At 35.9% G+C, this 22,044-nt stretch overlaps 2 protein-coding genes across 3 annotated transcripts in view; both read right to left on the bottom strand.

Moving 5' to 3' along the window:
* Positions 1–4,666, bottom strand: part of shmt2 (serine hydroxymethyltransferase 2 (mitochondrial)) — a 26,134-nt gene extending 21,468 nt beyond the window's left edge. The window contains exon 1 of the mRNA XM_007548503.2: positions 4,524–4,666. Coding sequence (XP_007548565.1) covers positions 4,524–4,556 — 33 coding nt within the window. The 5' untranslated portion in view covers positions 4,557–4,666. The remainder of the gene's footprint in view (positions 1–4,523) is intronic.
* A 2,837-nt stretch (positions 4,667–7,503) lies between these two features.
* The window catches only part of nxph4 (neurexophilin 4), a 56,037-nt gene continuing 41,496 nt past the window's right edge, over positions 7,504–22,044 (bottom strand). The window contains exons 2-3 of one of the 2 annotated variants that reach the window (XM_016670011.1): positions 8,037–8,891; positions 7,504–7,988 (exon numbers count right to left, since the gene is read on the bottom strand). In XM_016670011.1, coding sequence (XP_016525497.1) covers positions 8,085–8,891 — 807 coding nt within the window. In that variant the 3' untranslated portion in view covers positions 7,504–7,988; positions 8,037–8,084. Of the gene's footprint in view, positions 8,892–22,044 lie in introns of both variants that reach the window. The other variant, XM_007548512.2, reaches the window with a different exon arrangement.

A 22,044-nucleotide genomic window follows, 5' to 3' on the forward strand; every position in this document is an offset into this window, starting at 1 on the left:
CAGTATTTATTTCCACTTTGGCTTTATGTTGTTTAGTTTTTATTCAAGTATGTTTTTTGTTAATGGAGACAGAGAATCCATTTTATTTTTGTTTTTGGTTGTTTTGTTAATTTAATTTATCAGTTACAGTGTTGTGTGTTCTTTTGAAAATAAAGTGCATCTCCCTATGGCAGGAAATCATTATTAGTCATTTCCATTAAATCAGTGTCAACTGGTCTTGAAACAATATTATCGTTTATATCGCAATCATTTTTTAGGCAATTAATCGCTCAGCAAAATTTGTTATCGTGACAGGCCTACTCGAATCTTTCGAGGAATCGTTTCAGCCCTATAAGGAGCTCATCACCAAAGATAGTCATCAAAATACAGAAAATGTATGCAAAAAGTTGGTGAGCAACTCTTACTGTTTGATTGCTTCAACCTAAAAAATATTTTCAATGCTTTAAAGAGAAGGGTAAAAATCTTTCGACAAAACACTTTCTTTTCTTTTAAGGTTATACTCCTTTAAGATTCAATCCCATCTCATATTTGCTGAATCAAAACAATTATAAATCCAAATCTGCTAAAGATATGAATAATTTTGGTCTTAACTGTAGAGATAAAGAAACATGTTATAGGGAAAAATACAAGTAAAGCATCTGGGTTGCTTGCCCTTAGTCTACCACTCAAAAGAAGACATGAAATGTTGAATACAGTAAAAATGTGAGGTAATTACAGAAGCTTGTTTTCTTGATTGCCTCCATTCAATCCTAAACATGTATGTTGCACATGTTGCTATTCCACTACAAATTTGGATTGTAGTTTTTGTTGGTCATCATGTTCCAAGAGTGATAAATCCATGCTTTGCATGCCAATAATATATTTAATCTGTTTGAAACACACTGAAACAGCTAATGGTGCCCAAGATGCTGAAGGTTAGTGCAAACACTGAAAGAATAATAATGACAGCTTACAGAGGGAGAAATGTGGAAAATGCCATCTTGTCATTGCAATAATCAACAGTATATTTAAATTGTATGATTTCCTAATATCACACAACACTACTCACAGAACATTGTACTTTAGTACTCTGTCACCATGACCCATCACACGTGGGAATGTGTGGCAATTGGACTGCATTTAAACGGTGTAATAATACCAAAATTTGGGAGATTCAAGGCACTAAAAAAAACTCAAATTACAGTCTAAATACTGTAGGGATGCAGCACATGTTGGTAATGTTACATAAAAATAAATATATGCAGGACTGATGAATCTAAAGCTGCGGGAGGTAACTTTTATAAAAATATATTTTGCTAAAACTGTCACCATGTCCTGACAGCATAATGTGAAACAGATAATCTGTGGTAAAAAAAACAAAACAAGTTTGAAGCACCCATATCATTGAAGTTATATTTCCAAGACCACAAATGACCTATGATGAGTCCTGCTGCTGTCCTTCTAAAAATCAGATGTCTACCATAACTACGGACTGAAAAACTCACTAATATGTGTCCCATGAGTACACGACTCAGAGAGCACAAATGTACAAATATCTTGTGTCTGTCAGGATGTACTTAACCAATTTCCACCAATAGGAAAAGCATGCATGCATGTGAACTGACTGAAGTCTTTAATAAGACACGCACTGAAAAGTACTGACTTGTAAAACTAGGGCTGAGTGCATGCCACAAAAATTTGGCTCAAACTTGTCACAGACTGTTTCTGAGTAAATATGTGAAATTTGCCATATCCCATAAATAGGTTGCGTGATCCAAAATTATAGCTAATTAGCTAACTTTTATGACATTTTTAACTAAATTCAAAGCTTCTCTCTAAACTGGAAATGAGAGAATATTTCCACACACTGAAAAGGAAAAAAAAAGTTTGTCAATTTAAGAAAAAACAACATAAATTAAAAGCAAATAACCTTATATCACATTTACTATGCTGGTTAGGGCTGTAGTGATACAGTAATCTTACGATACGATACGATACACGATATTCTGTCCACGATACAATACTTATTGCGATATTCATCAGACGATACAATTCAATACACTTTTGCGATTTTCTGAAAGATTTTAGAGGGTCAGAGTGATTTTGGTGATATTTTGTGACTGTTATAGAGTTGGATTGAATTAATTTAACTGAAAACTGATTAAAAGCACCAACTACACAATACCTGGCTCTGGTTGGACATGGACACAGACTTAAAGTCGACAGCTGGACAAAAAGAATCAAAGAAGTGGTGAGAAAACATGTTTCTTTTTATTGAAACAGTACAAACTGTAGCTTACATGGATTTATAAAGTAAATAAAGTGCACCAAGCACCCTGCTCTGAATAGTTTGATACCTTTTTAACCTTGACACTTAACATCTGAAGGAATCACTCTAAGCCTGATGACCTAATCACTCTCCCGGCGAAGCAAGCAGTGAGTGAGCAAGGTGACAGTTGGATGTTACGATACTTGCGGATGAATATTGATTTTTTTCTAGGAAAGAAAATATCGATATATATCGCAATATCGATATTATCCTACAGCCCTAATGCTGGTGGAGTTAGATTAACTCAGAATTATATTTTGAGCAGTTGATGTAGAAAGGAAGTGTGAAATGTTGAAGTTAAAAAGCTAGACAAAGCGATAGATTAATGCACAAAGAACTGTATTTGCCCAATCCATTTGTATATTTTATAAAACTTGTACATTCAACATATGATTGCAGCACTGACAGCTACTCACCAACACTGCTAAGTTTAGTTAATACAAGTTAAGAAGTTGCTGACAACTACTTCCAATGCTGAACAGCAAACCTTTATCTACTGCTCAACAATATTAAAGCAGGATGTCAGGAAGTTAATCATTTCTCTGCTTTGAGAAAACATATTAAGCTCTAAGCACTTTCAACAGTACTGGAACAGAACCAGTCATATCTAGTTTTGACAGTACGGTCAGTCCAACTTTACATTACTTTTAAAAGTCATCAGAAACACAGACATTTTTAACTCAATAAGTCCCATTCTTGTTTAAACTAAGATATGTGGTAGATGTTAAAAAATGTAGAACAAACAGTAAACAAATAACTAACCCACCAACTCTATTTGCACAGATAAGTCAACAAAAAGTAAAAATATGAGGGAAAAAATATTTTCAAAAATATTGAGAAATTAAAAAGAAATTTGTTATAGACATTTATTTATGCAGATAAAGTATGTGTTGGGGTTTCTGAACTTTTAATGCATTAGATATTGCATGAAGACTCATTAAGTTGTCATTTCACAATCTCAAACGTGCTTTTACCCATCTGTACATGAATATCTCAGTTATAAACAAAGTAAACAACTTGCATCAATTCCTGCATAGAATTTACTTATACTTTTGTAAAGACATGAAAGTTTCACTAAAATATGTCATAACTATAGACCTGATTCAACGTAATGAGTTCAGTCAAAGATGTAAATTGAACAAGAATAACTATTTTCAAACTGGGAAAGTTTTGTTGTATTGCAAAGTCTGGAATAGTGCCACTCAGAAAATTAATCACAACCTTGTGTGCATCGCACAGCTTTAATTACAAACGTATTCACATACTTTTTAAAAAGGAAAACATACATCATTAATAAAGTATTTTATACTGAACATTTGAAAACAGTTTTCTATTAAGAATAAATAACCAAAGTTTCATCCAGGGCGGATCTTTTGGGCTTTAAAAATCTTTCCAAAAGGCGTTTGGAACAGATTAGCTAAAACTTTTGTTGTTTTGTCTGTTCACAGTAGATGCAAGAGGCAACAGCTTATCTCCGTTTAGTCTGTTAAAATGCCTGGCTACACCCCCAGCCCTGAGCACAATAAATGTACCCTCCCTTTAACTTAACTCAAAAGCTTGGGACAACTTATGGAAAAGTAAATAAAATGTATTTTTAAATACTTGTATCCACCTTGGAAGTGTACCCCTTGTCTAAATACGATTTCCTTTGTCAGTCCAGTAGATTTCACTGCAAATGCAATCTAAAACAAACTCGCTGATGTGTAGAAATGTATGAAATGCATAAAAATAAGATATTCTACCTAAAAAAAACTATCTGATTTGTTCTCCATTAGATAATTAACGGACAACAAGGACTGTTTTTGAATTATGTGTTTAGGTTCTTGCAGTTTCCCCTCATGATGACACAAGGCAGTGGAGGTTGCATCATTAGAGATTCAGGAGTAACTAGTAAGTACTGCAACTGGAAAAGCTAACCTGCTAGCCCATCTGATAGAAAGCAAATGCCGATGTATAAAAAGTACCAACCGAGCAGGCCAAAGGAGATATCTAGCTGTATACTGTTACACGCAATAACTTTTAAAGCAGTAACTGTAAACCCTGTCTGCCATAAGGTTTTCTACTTATACCCCTTGATTCCAAGTTAGTAATGATCCACGCTGACTGCAGCTAGCTAACTGGTCTTTCTGTGCAAAAACGCTAGCTTAATTGGACAACAGAAAACACCGAGGTGGAAAACATGACAAACAGAAATATTTCAAAGAATAATAGTTACCCGTGTGAGCTGCTTGAAAGCGAATGACAGCATGTTTACAGTTGTGAGACTGGTGGGTAAAGCGGTGCAACAAGCAAACCTGATACGGACCCAACAGGGAGCTTCAAGCAGTCTGCAACGGCTGGTTACCCTCGTTCCACCGAAAGGGTCGATGGGTATTGTAGGCAGTCAAAAGAAAAAATACATAATTATCCATTCTAGGCGTGTAATGTATTCAGTTACCTCTCCAAAATATCTAATATTTTGATATTTTATTAATTTTACTACATTTTAATAGCATGAAATGTAGTTTCATGATTTAACACAGACATAAATATTCAGGCATTTGAAGAGAGAAAACAAAAGGTTGTACAATATTAGAAATTAAGCTATTTAAAACCAGGTTCCCAAACTTAATTCCTCAAGGGCCAGTGTCCTGCAGCTTTAAGATGTCTCTCTGCTTCAGTACACCTGGCTCCAATATTAACTCATTAGCCAAGCTCTGTGTAACTTAGTTTGGCAGTTTCACCATTTAATTCAAGTATGTAGGGCAGGGGACACTTCTAAAAGTTGCAGGACTCTGGCCCTTGAGGAATGCAATTTGAATCCACTGATTTAAAATAATATTTTAGTCTGAACTGTAGAAAGTGAGCTGATAGTAAAGGAATAATGGAAACATGATAATATGTGCTCTTTCCTCCCTCAAGGACATTGTAAACAGGTACATTCCCTCCAAAGACCCTTAAACTGATTAAAGATCTTTCTTAACTGATTGGTAAGCTGTATGATTGATTACCCTCTAACAACTATTCCATCAATCCAAAAAAAACAAAAAAAAAACACAAAATGTGATAACATTATCCCAAGGTGATAATGTTATGACACAAACATACCTAAAATCCCATCTCTCTACCCCTATTGGCTTAGAGATGTCAAAAAGTATTTTTCCCATATAGATTTTTTAAAATCACTTAGATGTTTTAAAATGTACTTTAAAAGTGTACTGTCATGTTTTTTTACTCACCACATAAATTTGAATAGATAACTTCAGTAAATAATGAAATAAAATCAATTACTGTGATTATTGGTTTAATTTTCTTAGTCACATCCCAACACCTGATTACATCTAGATTTCTGCAAATGACTAAGCTTATTTCTAAGACTACCTACAGGGCCTGCTTACACTATGCTTCCAAAACATTTTCCGTTGCGTGTCCAAAAACGATGTAATCAGTGCACATGGCAGGGAGGAGACGGTGAAATTTTGTGACGACAAGAGGACATTGAAGCACTCGTCCAGGAGGTCCCAAATCAACCCAGAGCAACATCTTACCATTGCACAGCTCACTTACCTCAGGCAAAGTCACTGGTCATGATTCAACAGTAAGAAAGAACATCATACTGACAGTCAAACAAGGTGGTGTGATGGTCGGGACTTCTTTACTGCTTCAGGGACTAGGCAATAAGTATTTAATGAAACCATGAATTCTGCTCCCTGTCTGAAAAGCCGAACTTTTAGTTTCTGACCTTAAACTCAAGTACACTTGCATTATGCAGCGATGATAATCAGAAGCAAACAAACAAATCTACCTTTGAATGATTCGTAAAAAACATAATGAAGATTTTGGAGTCACTTTGCGTATGTGTCTACAAGTTAATGGTTTTGGCCAAAACTGGCTTTGCTTTGTCTTCTTAGACCCCCAGGAGATGGACACTCACACTCAGCCAAGTTCTGTAGGAGATTTCATCCTGGAAAAAGGGAATTTTTGTTTCCACCATTGCCATCTGAATGCTCCATATTGCTGAAAAGTGAACAGATGGATGTCAGTTGTTGTTCAGAAGGGAAAGTTGGAAAATCAGACACTCAGTATTATCACCTGTGTTTCCTTAGATTACCAACTGGTTTCATAAAGGGAACTGCATGGCTTTGACTTTGAATCTGGCTATATATTTGAATTGAATTTAGCATATATTTCTGTATTTGAACTGGATCTATTGGATGTAAAGTGCCTTAAGAAGATCTTTCTTGGAAATTGGTACTATTTAAAAAAACACACTGAATAAAGGGTTCTAAAAGAAGGAGCCATATAAAATAAAATCTGGGACAAAAACCTTCTCTCACTTACCAAAGATGGGTTGTGGTGGGTCTCTCAATGTGACCATGAAATGAGACTTCCTGCTAAAGCTCTAAATAAGTCCCATAAAAAGAATCATGTTCATTGTCATGTCTGCCAGTCTCAAAAACCTCAGTCCTAAAGGAAACCTGTGACTGTAGCCCTTGTCTTCTAGAAACTTAATTTTCAACCTAAATATATCATGTTTTACTGACAGAACAATAGATGACTACTCAATTAATCAATTTACAGTTTTAATAGGATGCACTGTTTCAGCATTTTTGGCTCATTCCAATAAAGTTGACATAGAAATTAAATAATTAATTTCAGTTTCAATTCAGTTTATTCACAGCGCCATTTTACAACAAATGTCATCTCAAGGCACTTTACAAAAAACTTGTTTCAGTTCCATCACACATACATGCCAACTGATACTGGTCATGTCTTTATAAATGAACAAACCTTTACAATCAACAAAGTATTATTTCCATTTCTGCAATATTTTCTTCTGCGGGATTTAATAAATTAGAATATGTCATCTTCTTTTGCTAGCTTCATAGTATGCATTGGCAAATAAAAGACATAACATATCCTTCTATAGGAGTTTATTTCCATAAATAGCAATTTCAAAAGAAGAGGAACTTTGCCTCAAAGCAGTGTCATGGTAGGTTTTTAAGTGGAAATTCAGTCCATAACAAGCTGCAGCCAATATATTTTAGAAAATTGAAATAGTGTATCTCCACAGAAAGCTTGAATATGAGTTTCTAATCAGAGGGAAATGTCTTAATTCATTACAGTGGCCTTGCACAGTTAGATAACGCTCTGCACAGCTTGTGCTAACCAATCATGCTTTAAGCAACAAATGAAAACATTCAGTCAGTGAGAGACAGACAGTTAAAGAGATTTTAATGTGCTTGTTCAAACAGTATATTGTATGCACATCCAGGATAGCATTTCTCATACATATAACTCTCTTATATCCATGGGTTGAAATGTAGAGCTGAGAGAATGATTAACAGTCAGTCTACCATAACATTATGTCTGCCACACAGTGATGGCACAGCACAGCTGCCTGAGAGGCTCAGTCTGTACTCCGAGGGAATAATGGCCATTCGGGCTGTTTTTAACCGAATTCTCCAACTGCAGAAAGTAATAACACTGAGAAACATAGATCTAAAAACAATAAAGTCTGCTGGGGATGAGTACATTATTTACAGAAAAGAAAACATAAAAACGAAGGTTAACAAATACAAAGTTGGAAAATATATCAGAGAAATCCACCATTTCCTGTACATCCCATAGCTTTGATTATACATTTATTTAAATCCACAATTCACGTCAGTTCAGAGGGGTAAACAACCCTTGTTTCTTCATCATAATGAGTATCATTTCCATATTCATCCTTTTACTCATCACTGAGATCATGAACATTGTCTTTTTCCCTCCTCCTCGCTTGAGTCTAATGTATTTATCCGAAATAAGGGCGCTCACTTTGGAAGTTGTAGTCCGGACACACTTTTTGAACTAACTTGTAATCGATGCTTAAAAAAGAGATGAAGATGCAGATCACCTTGAAGGGTTTGGAACAGCGCCAGGCAGCATGAGTCTGAGTGTGCTCTGTGAAGCAGGTCTGAGACGGATCATACAGGCAGGGTTTGGATTTCTTCGACCTGTCAGTTTTCTCGTACTCCACCCGACAGTTGAGAGTCTTCCCCTCTTTGGGGTCAGTGGTGGCCTGTTGTGTTTCCTGGATCTGGACGTCCTGCTGGGTGTGGGGGTGCAGATGCTGCTGCGGTAGAACCTCAAACTCTACCACTTTTGATGGCGGCACAATGCTCACTGACACATTCCCAAGGCTGGATGAGTTGTGGCGGAAGTAAACGGTGAATGTACCATTGACGTGATCAACAATCTTCCCCGTCACCAACAGGCTGAACTTCACGGTCTTAACGATGAAATAGAAGTTTCCCCAGCCGAAGGTCTTCTTGGTCTTCATGTTTGTCTTTAGAGATGGCTTGCGCTTGGAGCGGTAGCCAGTCTGATCCAGTAACAAGGACTGGTTCCGGCCTGAGTCGTAGGGGTTGAAGAAAGTGTAGGTGGGTGGCTTGGACTTCAGGGGTGTCTGGTCAATGGATGTGGAATATATGCGTGTCTGGTATGGAGGCTTGACAACTCCTCCAGCGGTGCCTCCTCCCATGCCATAAGGAAGAGTCTTCATTACTGAGCCACCGGGGCCCAACTCTGAGAAGTCCACCTGCTTCTCCAGCCCTTGGACCTGAACAGACAACAAAAAAAAAACAAAACAGGAAAATATGTATTAATATGCAGATGCCTCTTGAAATTAATACTTTTTTACATAAAAGAAAAAATATATATTTCAAATGTGTTAATTTTCAATTAACTGAGTTTATAGGAATAAGGACTGCTGTAACGTCATCAGAAGCACTGAAAGAAGGAGCGAAAAGTTGTACAAAATGTGAAAGAATGTATCCAGTGTTGACTTTTGAATGGGTCTCATTATGTGCAGCTGTTCGATTAATTCCCCTATTTTTCTCCCAATCCAAAGGGGGAGGTAACATCCTTTGTCTAAAACAAATGTCTCCAACAGGAGACATTGAACCTTGATTAGAAGTTGGTTATGATTTTGCAAACTGGGATTGTTATGACTGGTGTTCAACATATTGATCTCTGACAAACCCAACTTAAAAAGAAAGGGGAAACACTTTGAAAAAGGATCTTTTGTTTTCATAGATAACAATCTAAAGCCAATCATAACCCAGATGAGATAAAATTTCAGCCCAGCCAGAAATACAAACACCCTTTCTCTCATTTTGTAAAAAAACAAAAAACAAAAACATGAATTGGTGAGGCAATATTGTTACATTTCTGGGTTTGTAATTAAGGTGGGCCAAGCAAAGTCCTGCTCATAACATGCATGTTGAATATGCCATGTCTGAGCTTTTTATTAGTATGTTTAGTATGTTACTTTCCATTTTCACCCACTCCAGGCACAGTAGTTCACAGAAAGTTTAAACTCAGTTCAAACCAAGTTCATATTGCAGAAAGGTTGTGAAATTTGTTGATTACATTTAAGTATTTTTTGGCATCAGCACTTACATTACATTATTAAAAGCATGTCCCCACTACTTTTTTCAGAAACCAGGTTGGTTTCTTATGACATTATTGCATCCATTTCAACTGCATTGATAATCACAAAATAAATGACCAGAATACAAATTTACCCCAGAAACAATAATTATTTTGCTATGTCCATTTGGATATTTTGTAATCTTTATTTGTCATCAATATTAAACCATTAACTTCAGACTCTATCTGAGGTGAAACAGAGAGTAAGGCATTCATTCAAAGTTAATTTTTAAGATTTTTAAGTAAGTAATGTTCTGAGGCATTAAGAACAGGCATAGATGGATAATTAGCAGATTTTGCCACTGTTATTTAAAAGTATGCACTTTGTGTTCCTTTGAGGCATTTCTCTAAGGCTTGTTTACCAAATATCTGTGGATGTCTCAAACTTCCTCTGAAATATCATTACATTACCACAAGTTCGTAGCTCAAAGAGTGGGTTCCTATTTTATGACTCTGAAAGTGAAAAAAATATCTACCTTAGTAGAATCCCTTTGAAATCTGTTACAGTTAAAATCTTGTGTGGAGTCTGACTCTCAGTAACTTATAATGTACAGTGGCTGTGACAGAATCATTACTGTAGCTTGTATAATTAAAATGACACATTTTAATTTACAATGTGAACCTCTCTCTCACACAGAGTCCCTCAGTAAGCTTCAGCTAACCTAGCTGGATTGAGAGGAGTTATTTCCTTAGCATCTGCTGACACTGATGTTCCTGTTTTGACATCCAGAGTGGAAATGCTCACAAAAATGGTCAGGGTAAAAGAAAGTTCCAGGAAGAAAGGTTTGAGGAGATAAACATTTCAGGTCTCATAGTCAAAACAGACATTAATAAAGTGACAGTAATTACTTTTCAAATGTTATTTCTAACATTGTGTCATACTTTTATTTGTTAATTACTCCATCTGTTGAGAGGCGATACTTCCAACACTCTATGTCCCTTTAACAACAGGGAACTCTGATAACTATGCAAAGAAGCTGCAACTAGTACTTGTATACATACAATCAAAAATAAACCACATATGATATTTTTGGTGTTTCCATTTTCATTGGACTCACAATTTCTTTCATTGGAAAATGCTTCTGGGGTCACTGTTTTCTATTCTTTTTTTTACCTCACACAAGTTTTATCTCCTCTGGCATTGTCGTTAGATCTCTCTGCATTTCATCTGCTCAATTCAAGTAAACAAAACCGTCTATTTTTGCTAACACACTTTAATTTTGTTGTCAGAGTTGTTCGGCAGAGCAAAACAACTCTGCGTGTAAGGTAATAGTTGTGGGTCTTTGTTCAGACAGCTCTCTGCCTTTAATCCACAGCCTGGGTGGTTATTCGCAGAGCTGATTGACTGGAAATCTCGGTCTGCTCTCTTTTATGTCTCATCAATCACAACCATGCCACTGCCACCCATACACACAAACACAGAACTAATACACACACAGAGCAGCATTTGCACATATGCAGACTTCTAGCTCGAAGCTGTCATGAAGTGACAGCAAGAATTATTACAACTATTGAGAGGGGTTACGTGCTCCTCCCCTGAGGATGCTTTTGGATTGAGTTAAAAACTATTTTTTAGCTGATAAACAACCACTTTCTGAGACAAAAACAGCGTTTCAAGTCGAAAGGACTGCATCTTTGTGTGCACTCATGCGAGGACAGTTTCTGTCTTCCGTCGCTCCTATCCAGGGCAAAGTATCCATCGGGCTTGTGCTAGTCTCATTTTCATCAATCACTGACCCTAATAGCAGTCACATATTGCTACTCATTGAAGTAAAAGTACAGCGCTCAATACAGCTCCTAATGTATTCAGTCATTCAATTAAACTCTCTATTTCTGCTTCCCATTCATTAACATGGCTGCAGAGCAGATTTCTAAGTAGATTGATTGGAGGGAAAATAACAGAAAGTTTATTGACCGCTGGAGGAATGAATTACCAACTAAGAAAGGTTTTGATAAATGACAAGTGACTGGAATAATGTCTTACTGCAGATTTTCAACACACCCTTATTCCCCTTTGTGCCATGACGGAAAGCGCATGCAGAGGTCTTGCAATTTTTAAGCCGGCGAATGTGCGACGTGAGCCGACTTTGGCATTGACAGGTAGGAATAAGCCTCAGCTGACGACAGGAAAAACATCAGAATATATACAGCAACAAACAGTGTGCACAGTGCATGCAATATGGGGACTTCCTGTGAACGCGCTGTCAGCAGTGCTGTCAGCTAGCTCCATGTGTTGCCATCTGTCAGGCTAAAACTCTGCTGGTGCAGTCCTAATCATTTCTCTGGTGTATGGCGCAGAGCTCGGAGTAGCATAATCATCATAATCCTTAACATCTTCAGGAGCAACATCGCAACATGAAGTGCAACCTAACCTTCAGGGTCAACTGAATGGAGCTGGGAAAGAAAATGATTTCATGATCGGGTCTGAGGTTGACGTAAGTCTGACTGAAGATGGAGAATGAGAATGTTCACGGTCAGCAACTTTAACAAACATTGACACAGAGGCAGGGATGAGGATGGAGATGGGGATGGAGGTTGAGGGTAGATGAGTGTGGAGGAAGGGCCTCTTCATTTGTGGCACGGAAGTAATAAAATGCCAGCAGAGACTAAACAGATGGACTTTCCATTAGCATAAATATGAAATTTTTTGTGGCTGACAGTAAATCCATTTAAAGGGTGAGGGTTTGTTAGAAGAAATAGCTGATATTTTCTCTGGACATAAAAATCTATAAATTATGGACTTTTTGAGACAGGGAATGTTTGCTGTAAGGTCATATCAGGCTGTTGCATCCAGGAAAGGGTTTGGAAATGAAGCACTGTGCTTTTCTTTACCTTCAGGTGCCAATCAGTTAAATTACAATAACTTGGAGAGTGGTACCCAGAGGGGTACTGTTGGCATAACAAAAGGGACAAAAAAAGAAAGTGCAATAAGATGAAACTCAGACTTATAGGTTGCAACTAAAAATAAAAAGTGATATTCAAAGGCCTGGTGGAAACATCAGTAAATTATATATTTCGATGAAGTTAAGGTTAGAAATATGGAGAGGAATAGAGACATAAACCTTACATTATGTCCAAAGGTTTCAGAATTTTACAATTTGACAACTTTTAATGAAGTATTTCTCAGGAGTTATAATCAATGTTGGATTTTATGTCCTCAATTTAATAGATAACATGCTACTGCATACTATCTATGTGAAAAATATTATAAGTGAAGACAAATCAGTTTTGGACTTTCTGGCAGCAAGACAACTCAAAATAATAAGATTAATGGAAAAACATTTCTGACCAGGTCATAAGGTCATACTACATTGTGTTGAATGAAAATAACATGCAAAATGTAACTGCAAATTCTAATTAACTTAAGTTATCCAGTTCTTACCATGACTCATCTACAGATGTTAAGCTCATGCCACAAGTTATGAGTTTAAAAAATTATTACATGTTGCTACCAACTTTAGCAGAAGTGTTTTGAGCAAAGAATCACAAAAAGTATTTAGCAGGGTGGTGGGTTACAACATGCAAAAAGTTAATATTTTGTCTGAGAGCTTTAGAGAAGGGATCAATGGTTGGATAACTGGTTCAAATTATCAACAAAACTGCAGCTCTTTGAGATGTTCTGCAGTGGTGAGTTTCTCTCGGTATCGATTCAAGGAAGGAACATCGCAGCCTCTCAAAAGAAGCAAGGTTATCCGATAGAGATGGGGAGTGAAGTTTGGCCAGTGTTGTTCAGTCCAACTACAAGGAGAAGTTTATGCCTTTTCTGCTTGATAGAAATGTATGAGAATACACAATACACACACACACACACACGCACACACACACACACACACACACACCCACACACACANGGACAAAAAAAGAAAGTGCAATAAGATGAAACTCAGAATTATAGGTTGCAACTAAAAATAAAAAGTGATATTCAAAGGCCTGGTGGAAACATCAGCAAATTATATACACTGCTCAAAAAATAAAGGGAACACTCAAATAACACATCCTAGATCTGGATGAATGAAATATTCTCATTGAATACTTTGTTCTGTACAAAGTTGAATGTGCTGACAACAAAATCATCAATGGAAATCAAATTGGATTTGGAGCCACACACAAAATTAAAGTGAAATGTTCCCTTTATTTTTTTGAGCAGTATATTTCGATGAAGTTAGAAATATGGAGAGGAATAGAGACATAAACCTTACATTATGTCCAAAGGTTTCATGCCTTTTCTGCTTGATAGAATTGTATGAGAATACACAATACACACACACACATATATATTTTTGGTCTTTTGTTATTATGTGTAACTGTAGCAACCAGAAGCAGTTGATTAACATCCCAAAAACTGAACAATACCACAACTGAAACCACAAATCCCAGTAGAGTTGAAAAGTAGGCAGCATGGACACAGAGCAGATGCAGAGGAGAGAGAGAGGAGGAGGAGGTTCAAACCATCTTTTCCATCAGTCATAATAGGACAGTGTCAGATTGTTAGCTAACACGTTGGATGAACTCCAAGCCCTGATAGGAACTCAGTTAATGTGTTCTACTGAGACATGGCTGCATGACCACATCCATTGAAGAGAAGCAGGAAAAGAAAAGGAAATATTATTTGTCAATAACAAATGGTGTCATCTAGGACATGTTACTGAAGTGTCATCTCTGCAACCTAGATGCTGAACTCTTAGCAGTAAGTTTCTGTTCATATTTTTCTCAAGAAGTACAGCGTGCTTCTACAGGTCGTTCTTTTTAGGTTAGGTTTTGAGTTTAGGTCCTCAAAGGTTTGCTATAAAATGCTGTAAGTCTTTTATAAGACTGTTGTCAAAAGTGTAATCTCTTCTGCCATCATCTGTTGCGCTAGCAACATCTGAACCAGGAGCTTAAAAGGCTTGATAAGCTAATAAAGAAGGTTGGTTCTGTACTGGGGACTACTGTGGAACCTCTGGTAGTTATAATTTGAAGAAAGGCTCTTCATAAAATCAAGAACCTGGTAGACAACAATGAGCATCCTCTTCTCAGACAACTTCACTGTCTTGAGTCAGGGGATTGTTCAAAGTTGATGTGATACTGACCTTTCTGCCGACAGCCACCAGCAACTACAACAACTCTGTACAGTGGACTATTCTGATGTTTGTAACTTTTGACTTTGATCAGCAAGTATGTAAACATAGCTGAGTCTGGATTTTTCTGAAATTATATATTAAACTCACAGTGTTTTTACAGTCACAGCTGTATGAGATTTAGTCCTGAGTGTCAAAAATTTACATTCTTGCAAACAAACAAAAAAAAAATGCAAATGAGGACAAAACAAAGATGCAAAGCAATACTACAATAAACATAGCTTTTAAAAGATTAAGATCTACCAAAATTTAGAGTCTGTAAATTCTCTTACAATATTTTCAATGTTGAATTTAGAGCATCCAACATTTCAGTATTTGTCTGAGTAATCTAAGTATTAATCTTGTTCTTATTAAGTGTGGCATTGCACAAGGCTGCACAAATGGCATCAGCAAAACCATCAGAAAAAAGACAAATTGATTATCATGAGTCCCCTGTGATGGAAATCTGCAGAACTCCCCACAGAGAGATTCCTGTACACATGTTTAACACACCATTAGCTTGAATATTCTTGTTTGGTTGGATCCTGGAGGAAACAGCAGCAGAAGGTGATATAAGTATGGTGGCAGACTTATACATATGTATGATGCAGGCAACTCAATAACAGCAGTATCATAAAAGGAACAATCAGATTACTGAGCTTGGGAGATAGAAGGATATAGTGAAGAAAATGTTATTAGTGAAGAAGAGAGGGGAGGGTAAGGAGATCTCGTACATTTTCTTGGAAAGGAGAACATGAATCATCTTATAACTTCATTTGTAGCTTCATATGAGCAAAAAGCATACTTAGTTGCTGCCTAGATGGAAGGCCTTTAACTTACTTGGAAGTACATGTAAGAATAAAATGTCTGTTCAATAAGGAGACTGCAAGAACAGCAAAGATAGTTAGACCAAAGTAACAAGACTCACCTTACTGAAAATAGAGACTGGTTTAGAGAGAGAAAAAGATCCTTGCTGATTAAATAAGGTCAAATGAGCTCCACAATTGACTGCTGAAAGCTGATCTCACACATATCACCACAATTAAGGTCTCTTTTTATCATTAAAAATGCTTTGGATCAATTGTTAACACCGCTGCCTCTCCTCTCACTACTTTCATGCTCTATTTATCGGCTATCTGATCCTCTGTCTGCAGTTTGCTCAATCTTCCATTCATCTACAACTTCTACAAATGATGGCAAAAATATTCAGAGGAAATGAACAAGCTGGTTCTCCAGCCCACATCCGAGTCCCAACCCCACCAAGGACTGATGTGAAGATGAGAGCTGATGTCTCCAAGCTTTCTCTGAAACCTGCTCCGCAGTTTAATTGGAATTTTATTGGTGACAATCAATTCATTTCTACCCCTGCTTCAGGGTGCATTGATCCGCTGTCACGCAGACGAGTCAAATGTACAACTCCACGCCCACCACACTACAAACCACAGGTTCTAATTTTACAGATTGTTTTCCTGTTTCAGAAGCTGCTGAGTGGGAAAATGTGTGGTAACAGAAGATGAATTTGTTTGGAAGAAAGTTACCTGTTATGAATTACTTTTTTGCATTAAGAAGGTTAAGTATATGATGTTTATCATATGGCCTTGTTGCAACTTAATGCCAAAAAAATCATTGACATTTTGAATGGTTAGAATTTTACATCTTGCTTATGTTCTCAAAATTTAATGGTGAGTACAAATTTCCCGCAGTGGAAAAATGTAAAACAAAAAGTTGTGATTTTATTTTCATTTAAAGCAAAAATACAGAGTTGAAAACTAGTTTTTAAACTTTAACTTAATATAGAAGACGCATGGAATCCGAGCAACAATAATATGAAACAACCCATACCAGAAGATATTTTTATTGGAGTCACATAACCACATATATGTGCAGTACTCTATAAAGGGATTATAAAAATTACATTAAGCTTTTGGTTGTCAGAATGAATATGAAATAACTTCATGTGGGGAACAAATTAATGTATGGTCAGAGTGAAGTGTTGCCTGGATAACTCATTTTGTATTCAAAAAAAAATGTGGCACAAGCTTAAGGAAACTCTTTATATTCCTTCTAATGTGGAAAACAATGTGTCAAAAGTAGGTTTTCTCCTATTTTGTGGAGTCTGTCCCTCCCCATCAATCATTCTTGACTTTAACATAAATTAGAGACAACAGGCCCAAACAGAGATCAGAACCACAAACAATGGAAATAAAGTGAACTATAAGTATTCAGACAATTAAATTAGCTGAAATTTTTGCATTTTTATAGCTACTTATCCCCAGAATCTACAAAATAAAAAAACAAAACAAAAATAAAAACAACACTCAACTTAAAAACCCCCCCACAATAATTAGGTATCAAATGCTTTGATTACATGTATGAAATGAGGAGTGCTAGGGAAGGGACAAATGCATGGGTATGAAATGGGGGAATAATTTAGCAAAGGAGAAAATTACCTTTTCCGAGTTACTCAAATGCAGATAAATAGAGAAACTACAGTCTTACACGAGCTACAGATTGACTGACATAAGCAAAACAATTACGCGTGACAAAAGGATGAAAACTTATAACATGTTTTTTTTTAGTTAAAATCACCACGTAAATCATATTAACACTTTTGAAAGCTTTGAGTCACACCCTCAAATATGCACACATTCATAAACTCATACAGTTTGACTGTGATGGGGAGGCAACCTGGAGTTTAGTGACATGGCAGGAGAGAAAACTGGAATCAAATCCATAACTTTCTGATTGCCATACAGCAACTAGAGTTGCCATGTCTGCATTTTTTTTAAATCATCAAGTTCTTCAGTTTTCTGTTCAGTATTTACCACATTTTTTATTGTACATATTGTAAGTAAAATAAAAGAGTTGAAATAAACTATCTTTGGACATATTACTTTAATTATTGCTAACTAGCTAATCAAACACTTTTCTTAATCAACTAAATAATCTGCAATTATTTCCATGATCTTAACTTCTCAGTTCAAAGACAGTGAATGTTCCTGCAGCTTCTGGTTATAACAACAGCTGACTAACTTTCCCATTCTTTTTAAACCAATGTCCTATACTCCTTTTTGGATCCTACCATGTTCAAGACAAACTGTATTTGCAGTCGCTGCACAGATATCTCTGTATCTGCACATTGGTCCTACAGACAAGCTATACAGTTTGGTACACTGAAACTGCCTAAAGCAACCGTCACTGATCCGTTTTATTGGAAGAATCTGGGCCTTTGGCCACTGCAAATTGCTTCTGGATTTTTGACTTCTTCATTCTGTTCAGTGGAGCAAGACCTGAAATGTCCTCCAGGGGATTTGGGTCTTTTTTCTTCTTGTAGAGTAACATTTACTAGGTTTATTCACATACACATCAGGTGGTTTTAGAAAACGTCTCTCTTGTCATATTTTGCTGTTTTGCTTTGCAGAAAGCACATCGAGTCTCTAAAAATGTTAAAAAGTAGCCCATTAGGACTTCCTTTTTAATCATTGCCACTGTCAAAGCAACATGACATTTACTATTGATTGTCAGATGACAAAATATTCACTTGCGTAAATTACTAACCTTATTTGTAATTTACATATATTGTAAATTTTGTAATGTAATTTCTCCTATTCTGCCTTCTTCAAAAATATGTTGATTCTCTCCAGCGATTGGTTGATCTTTGCTGTGTTTCTGAGTAGACATCTTAAATCACTCCATGAATGCAGCAGGTCCCAGTGGGGCCGCAGAAATAACTCAGCACCGTCTTTACCCATTGATTGTTATGCGATTATCACTACAGTCCTTTCAGTTAAGTGTAAGGTGATGAGGGAGGCATACATACTGTTAATGACCAGACATAACACAAATATTCATACACACACAGCAGACCAAAGGCTGTATTTTTGTTTCTTACTGAAGCTAAATCAAAGGAACATTTCTTTAAAGAAGTTTTAACTTCATTTGATCTTCTCTAGGACTTAAGGATTTCTCAAAAACACCACCAGCGCTACAGGTTTTGCTCGTAAACTCTTTGTGGTAATATAAAAATTGAGATTCTGTATAATAATTTATGACAACCAATTTTTACAAAATACCACCTCATAAAACTCCTCAGTTAAAGTCATTAGTTATCAGTTATATAAAAAAATATGAAACTGAGATGGTATTTGTTTTGGTTTATTTTGTTAAAGCATTAAAATTGTCAAATGATTACAACACAATCTTCTGCTTATCATTTCATCCATCCAGCTACAGGCAGTAATTTTTTTTGTTGAAAACATTGTTAAAATATCATTTCAAATTATTGTTGTAAACTTTGTATCACCTACTGTATTGTCTTATGAGCAAATGTGTCATTGTAGGCCTTGAATCTACATTTTGATCGGGCATATGTTTTGCAGAAAAAAAGCGTGTTTACTTGTACTGTTTAAACCATTTATTTTAAAGTTCTTTCACAATAAGCCTGATCTACCACTGAACAGAGCAGTAACTTCACTGTGTTTAAGAAATGAAGAAATAACAGGAAACTCAGCAAACTTTTAACACTCCTCTTAAAAAGAAAAAAAAAATAACTGGAGTGCTAAAATTAAATTTAATTACAAAAAGCACAATAAAGCCAGGAGGAAAATAGATAAACCAGACCTGTGGGGGAAAAACAGAGTAAGAGAAAGAAGCAGAAAAAAGGCATGAAGGAGAGAGAGGCAAGAAGGCAAGGAGAAAAAAAGGCAGTAAAAGCGATTTCGCAGTCCAGTGGCGTCTCTGGATTATCATGAAAATGAAAGCTACTGAGTCAGGGAGTATCAGGGAGCAAGGAAATGGAGCCCAGGCAGATAACACAGCAAGAGAGAAAAAGAAAACGAATAAAAGAATAAAAGTCCAAGGGGGGAAAAAAAGAAAAGAGAGGTGTGTAAGACAATATGAGGCGAAAGTGCAAAGAAAGAGAAAAAAGGTAAAAAGACAATATATATACGACACACAGTGAGATTATGAGTGCAATAATACGAAAATGAGAATCACTTCAGCCCAAAGAGAATAATCAGAGGTTTCTTGAGAAGTAATATCTCTAGTATTGTTTCAAGAAGACCTGCTCAGTTCTGAAATAATTTTAGTTAGGCTGAAGTTCTTTTTTGAATTTAGGAGAAAACTTAATACGTTTTCTCATGAGAAAAACTTTCTCTTTTTAAGTTTTTCTAAGAAAGAAACAAAAGAAGAAATAATTGTGGAAAAGTAAAAAAAAATAAGTTAATCCATTGATCTAGCATGGGATTGAAAGGAAAGAGGTCAAATATAAACATTCTAGTTCAAGTGCAATATGCAGATGTCATAGTAAAGATAATTTCAGAAAGAGAAAAGTTGAGAAATCCCATTGTATCCATTAAAACTAAAGCTTTTGAATCAACTGTCTTTTTACTCTTTTGCTGGTTTGTTTAGTCACAGAGTCACCAAATGACATGAAGATGTTTAAAACACACCACCATGATGCATCATGTCTCTCTGCTTGCTGTTCCATCTGCTGATTGAATTTCATCATTCAGTCAGGAACAAATCACCTTATCTCAGCTTTGCATAAACCTCACTCTTCAATTTTTTTAAACATGTTAAAAACACTGAAAAAGTACATTAGAATGTAAAATGTGATACTACCACAATGGGACTGCACCTTGTAGTGTATAAAAGTCAACATATGTTATATTTATACCACATATTTTGAACTGGATTCAAAGTCAAACTTTAACGGACCCTTTCCAACACTCAAATAAGCCATAATACTGCATAAAAATACAGCTGTATTTCTGGCTGAATGCTAAAAGTTGCTGTCAGTCTGAAAGGTTAACCTCAAAAGTCTTTTGCAGCCTCCAGCAGGTTTTCCTGATTTTAGCTTCATCCCTCTGTCCAGTAACTCTTACCAGCTTCCCTGTTCCTGAAGAAGAAAAGCATGATTGATCTGGATGGCTTTAAATTGGCCGCTGATAATGAAGCAAAGAACCTGAGTGTTATTTTTGAGCAAGATATGTCAGTTTAATCTTTCATACGTTCAATGGGTTCAGACTGATGCTGAAGTGTCCTCTAGTTTAATATTTAGTCCACTTCTGGATGAGTCAGCCATCTGTAAAAGGACTTCAAAACATCAAGTGTAATTTTTAATCCACTTGTCCACTTAAAAGTAACCATGTCATTAGGGTTGCATAAAAAAAAATCCATATATGTTTTGTATTCTAAGGTAGAAAGTGTATTTATTTTATTTTTATTTATGGCTTTGACAGATTTAGGTTTAAGCAAATCTTTTTGCTTGGCCAATAGGTTTTTTCTGGCTATTTACATTTTGGAATGACCCAGCCGCAGTCCCACCTTGAATCCGATGGAAAGTCTGTAAGCAAATCTGTCAAGGGAGCAAAGGGTTAAGGTGATAGCAAGGAGGCCATCATACCTCAAGTAATAATCTTGCACATAACTATAGAAGTGTATCATCATGGAAATGTAACAACTTTAACAACATGAATAAGCCAATGTAAAGAAACTAAAAAAAAAGATTATTTAGTTAAAATTGTATTTTATATTATATAAATATGAAGCTATTACATTTAGATTGGTAAATTTCGCTAAATCCTGTTAATTAAAATGTAAAATGCAGTAAATATTTTGCCAATTTGTTATTTATGTGTAGGTCCTAAAGATGCCATTTATATATGTCTTTAATTTGTGCTCAAACGCTCAACCACTCATTTAATCATGGCTTGAAAGAAGTCTGGAAGATTTGTAAATTTATTTTATGTCTGCCTCCTACTATTTTGTTTGTTTGTTTTTTAACCAGTCCATTTTTAAAATAACACAACAGCAACAACTGAATTATTGTTAAAGATAAAATCAGCATCTTTAGTAGACCAAAAAAAAAAGAGTCATAAAATAAAGTCTGCATTAGAAATCAACCAGTGGAAAAGGGATTCTGAAAGGTCAGACAGACTAAACTTTACCATCAAAATGGTGTGGAAAAAGTTTATGTAAAAGGACAAGTTAAACCTAATGAAACTCACAGTGTTCACAATCCTCCCAATCAATCAAATAAATCAAAATTCAATTAAAACCTAAAAAGAGTGTGCCATATGCGTCTGCCTCTAGCATACTGATAAGAACACAATTTACATTTGCTCAGATTTTCTCTCCTATTTGTAGCCAAACATGCCATTATAATATGACTATAACACAGTT

The sequence above is a fragment of the Poecilia formosa genome, unplaced genomic scaffold (genome assembly GCF_000485575.1).
Source record: "Poecilia formosa unplaced genomic scaffold, Poecilia_formosa-5.1.2 Scaffold2, whole genome shotgun sequence".
Taxonomy (NCBI): Eukaryota; Metazoa; Chordata; class Actinopteri; order Cyprinodontiformes; family Poeciliidae; genus Poecilia; species Poecilia formosa.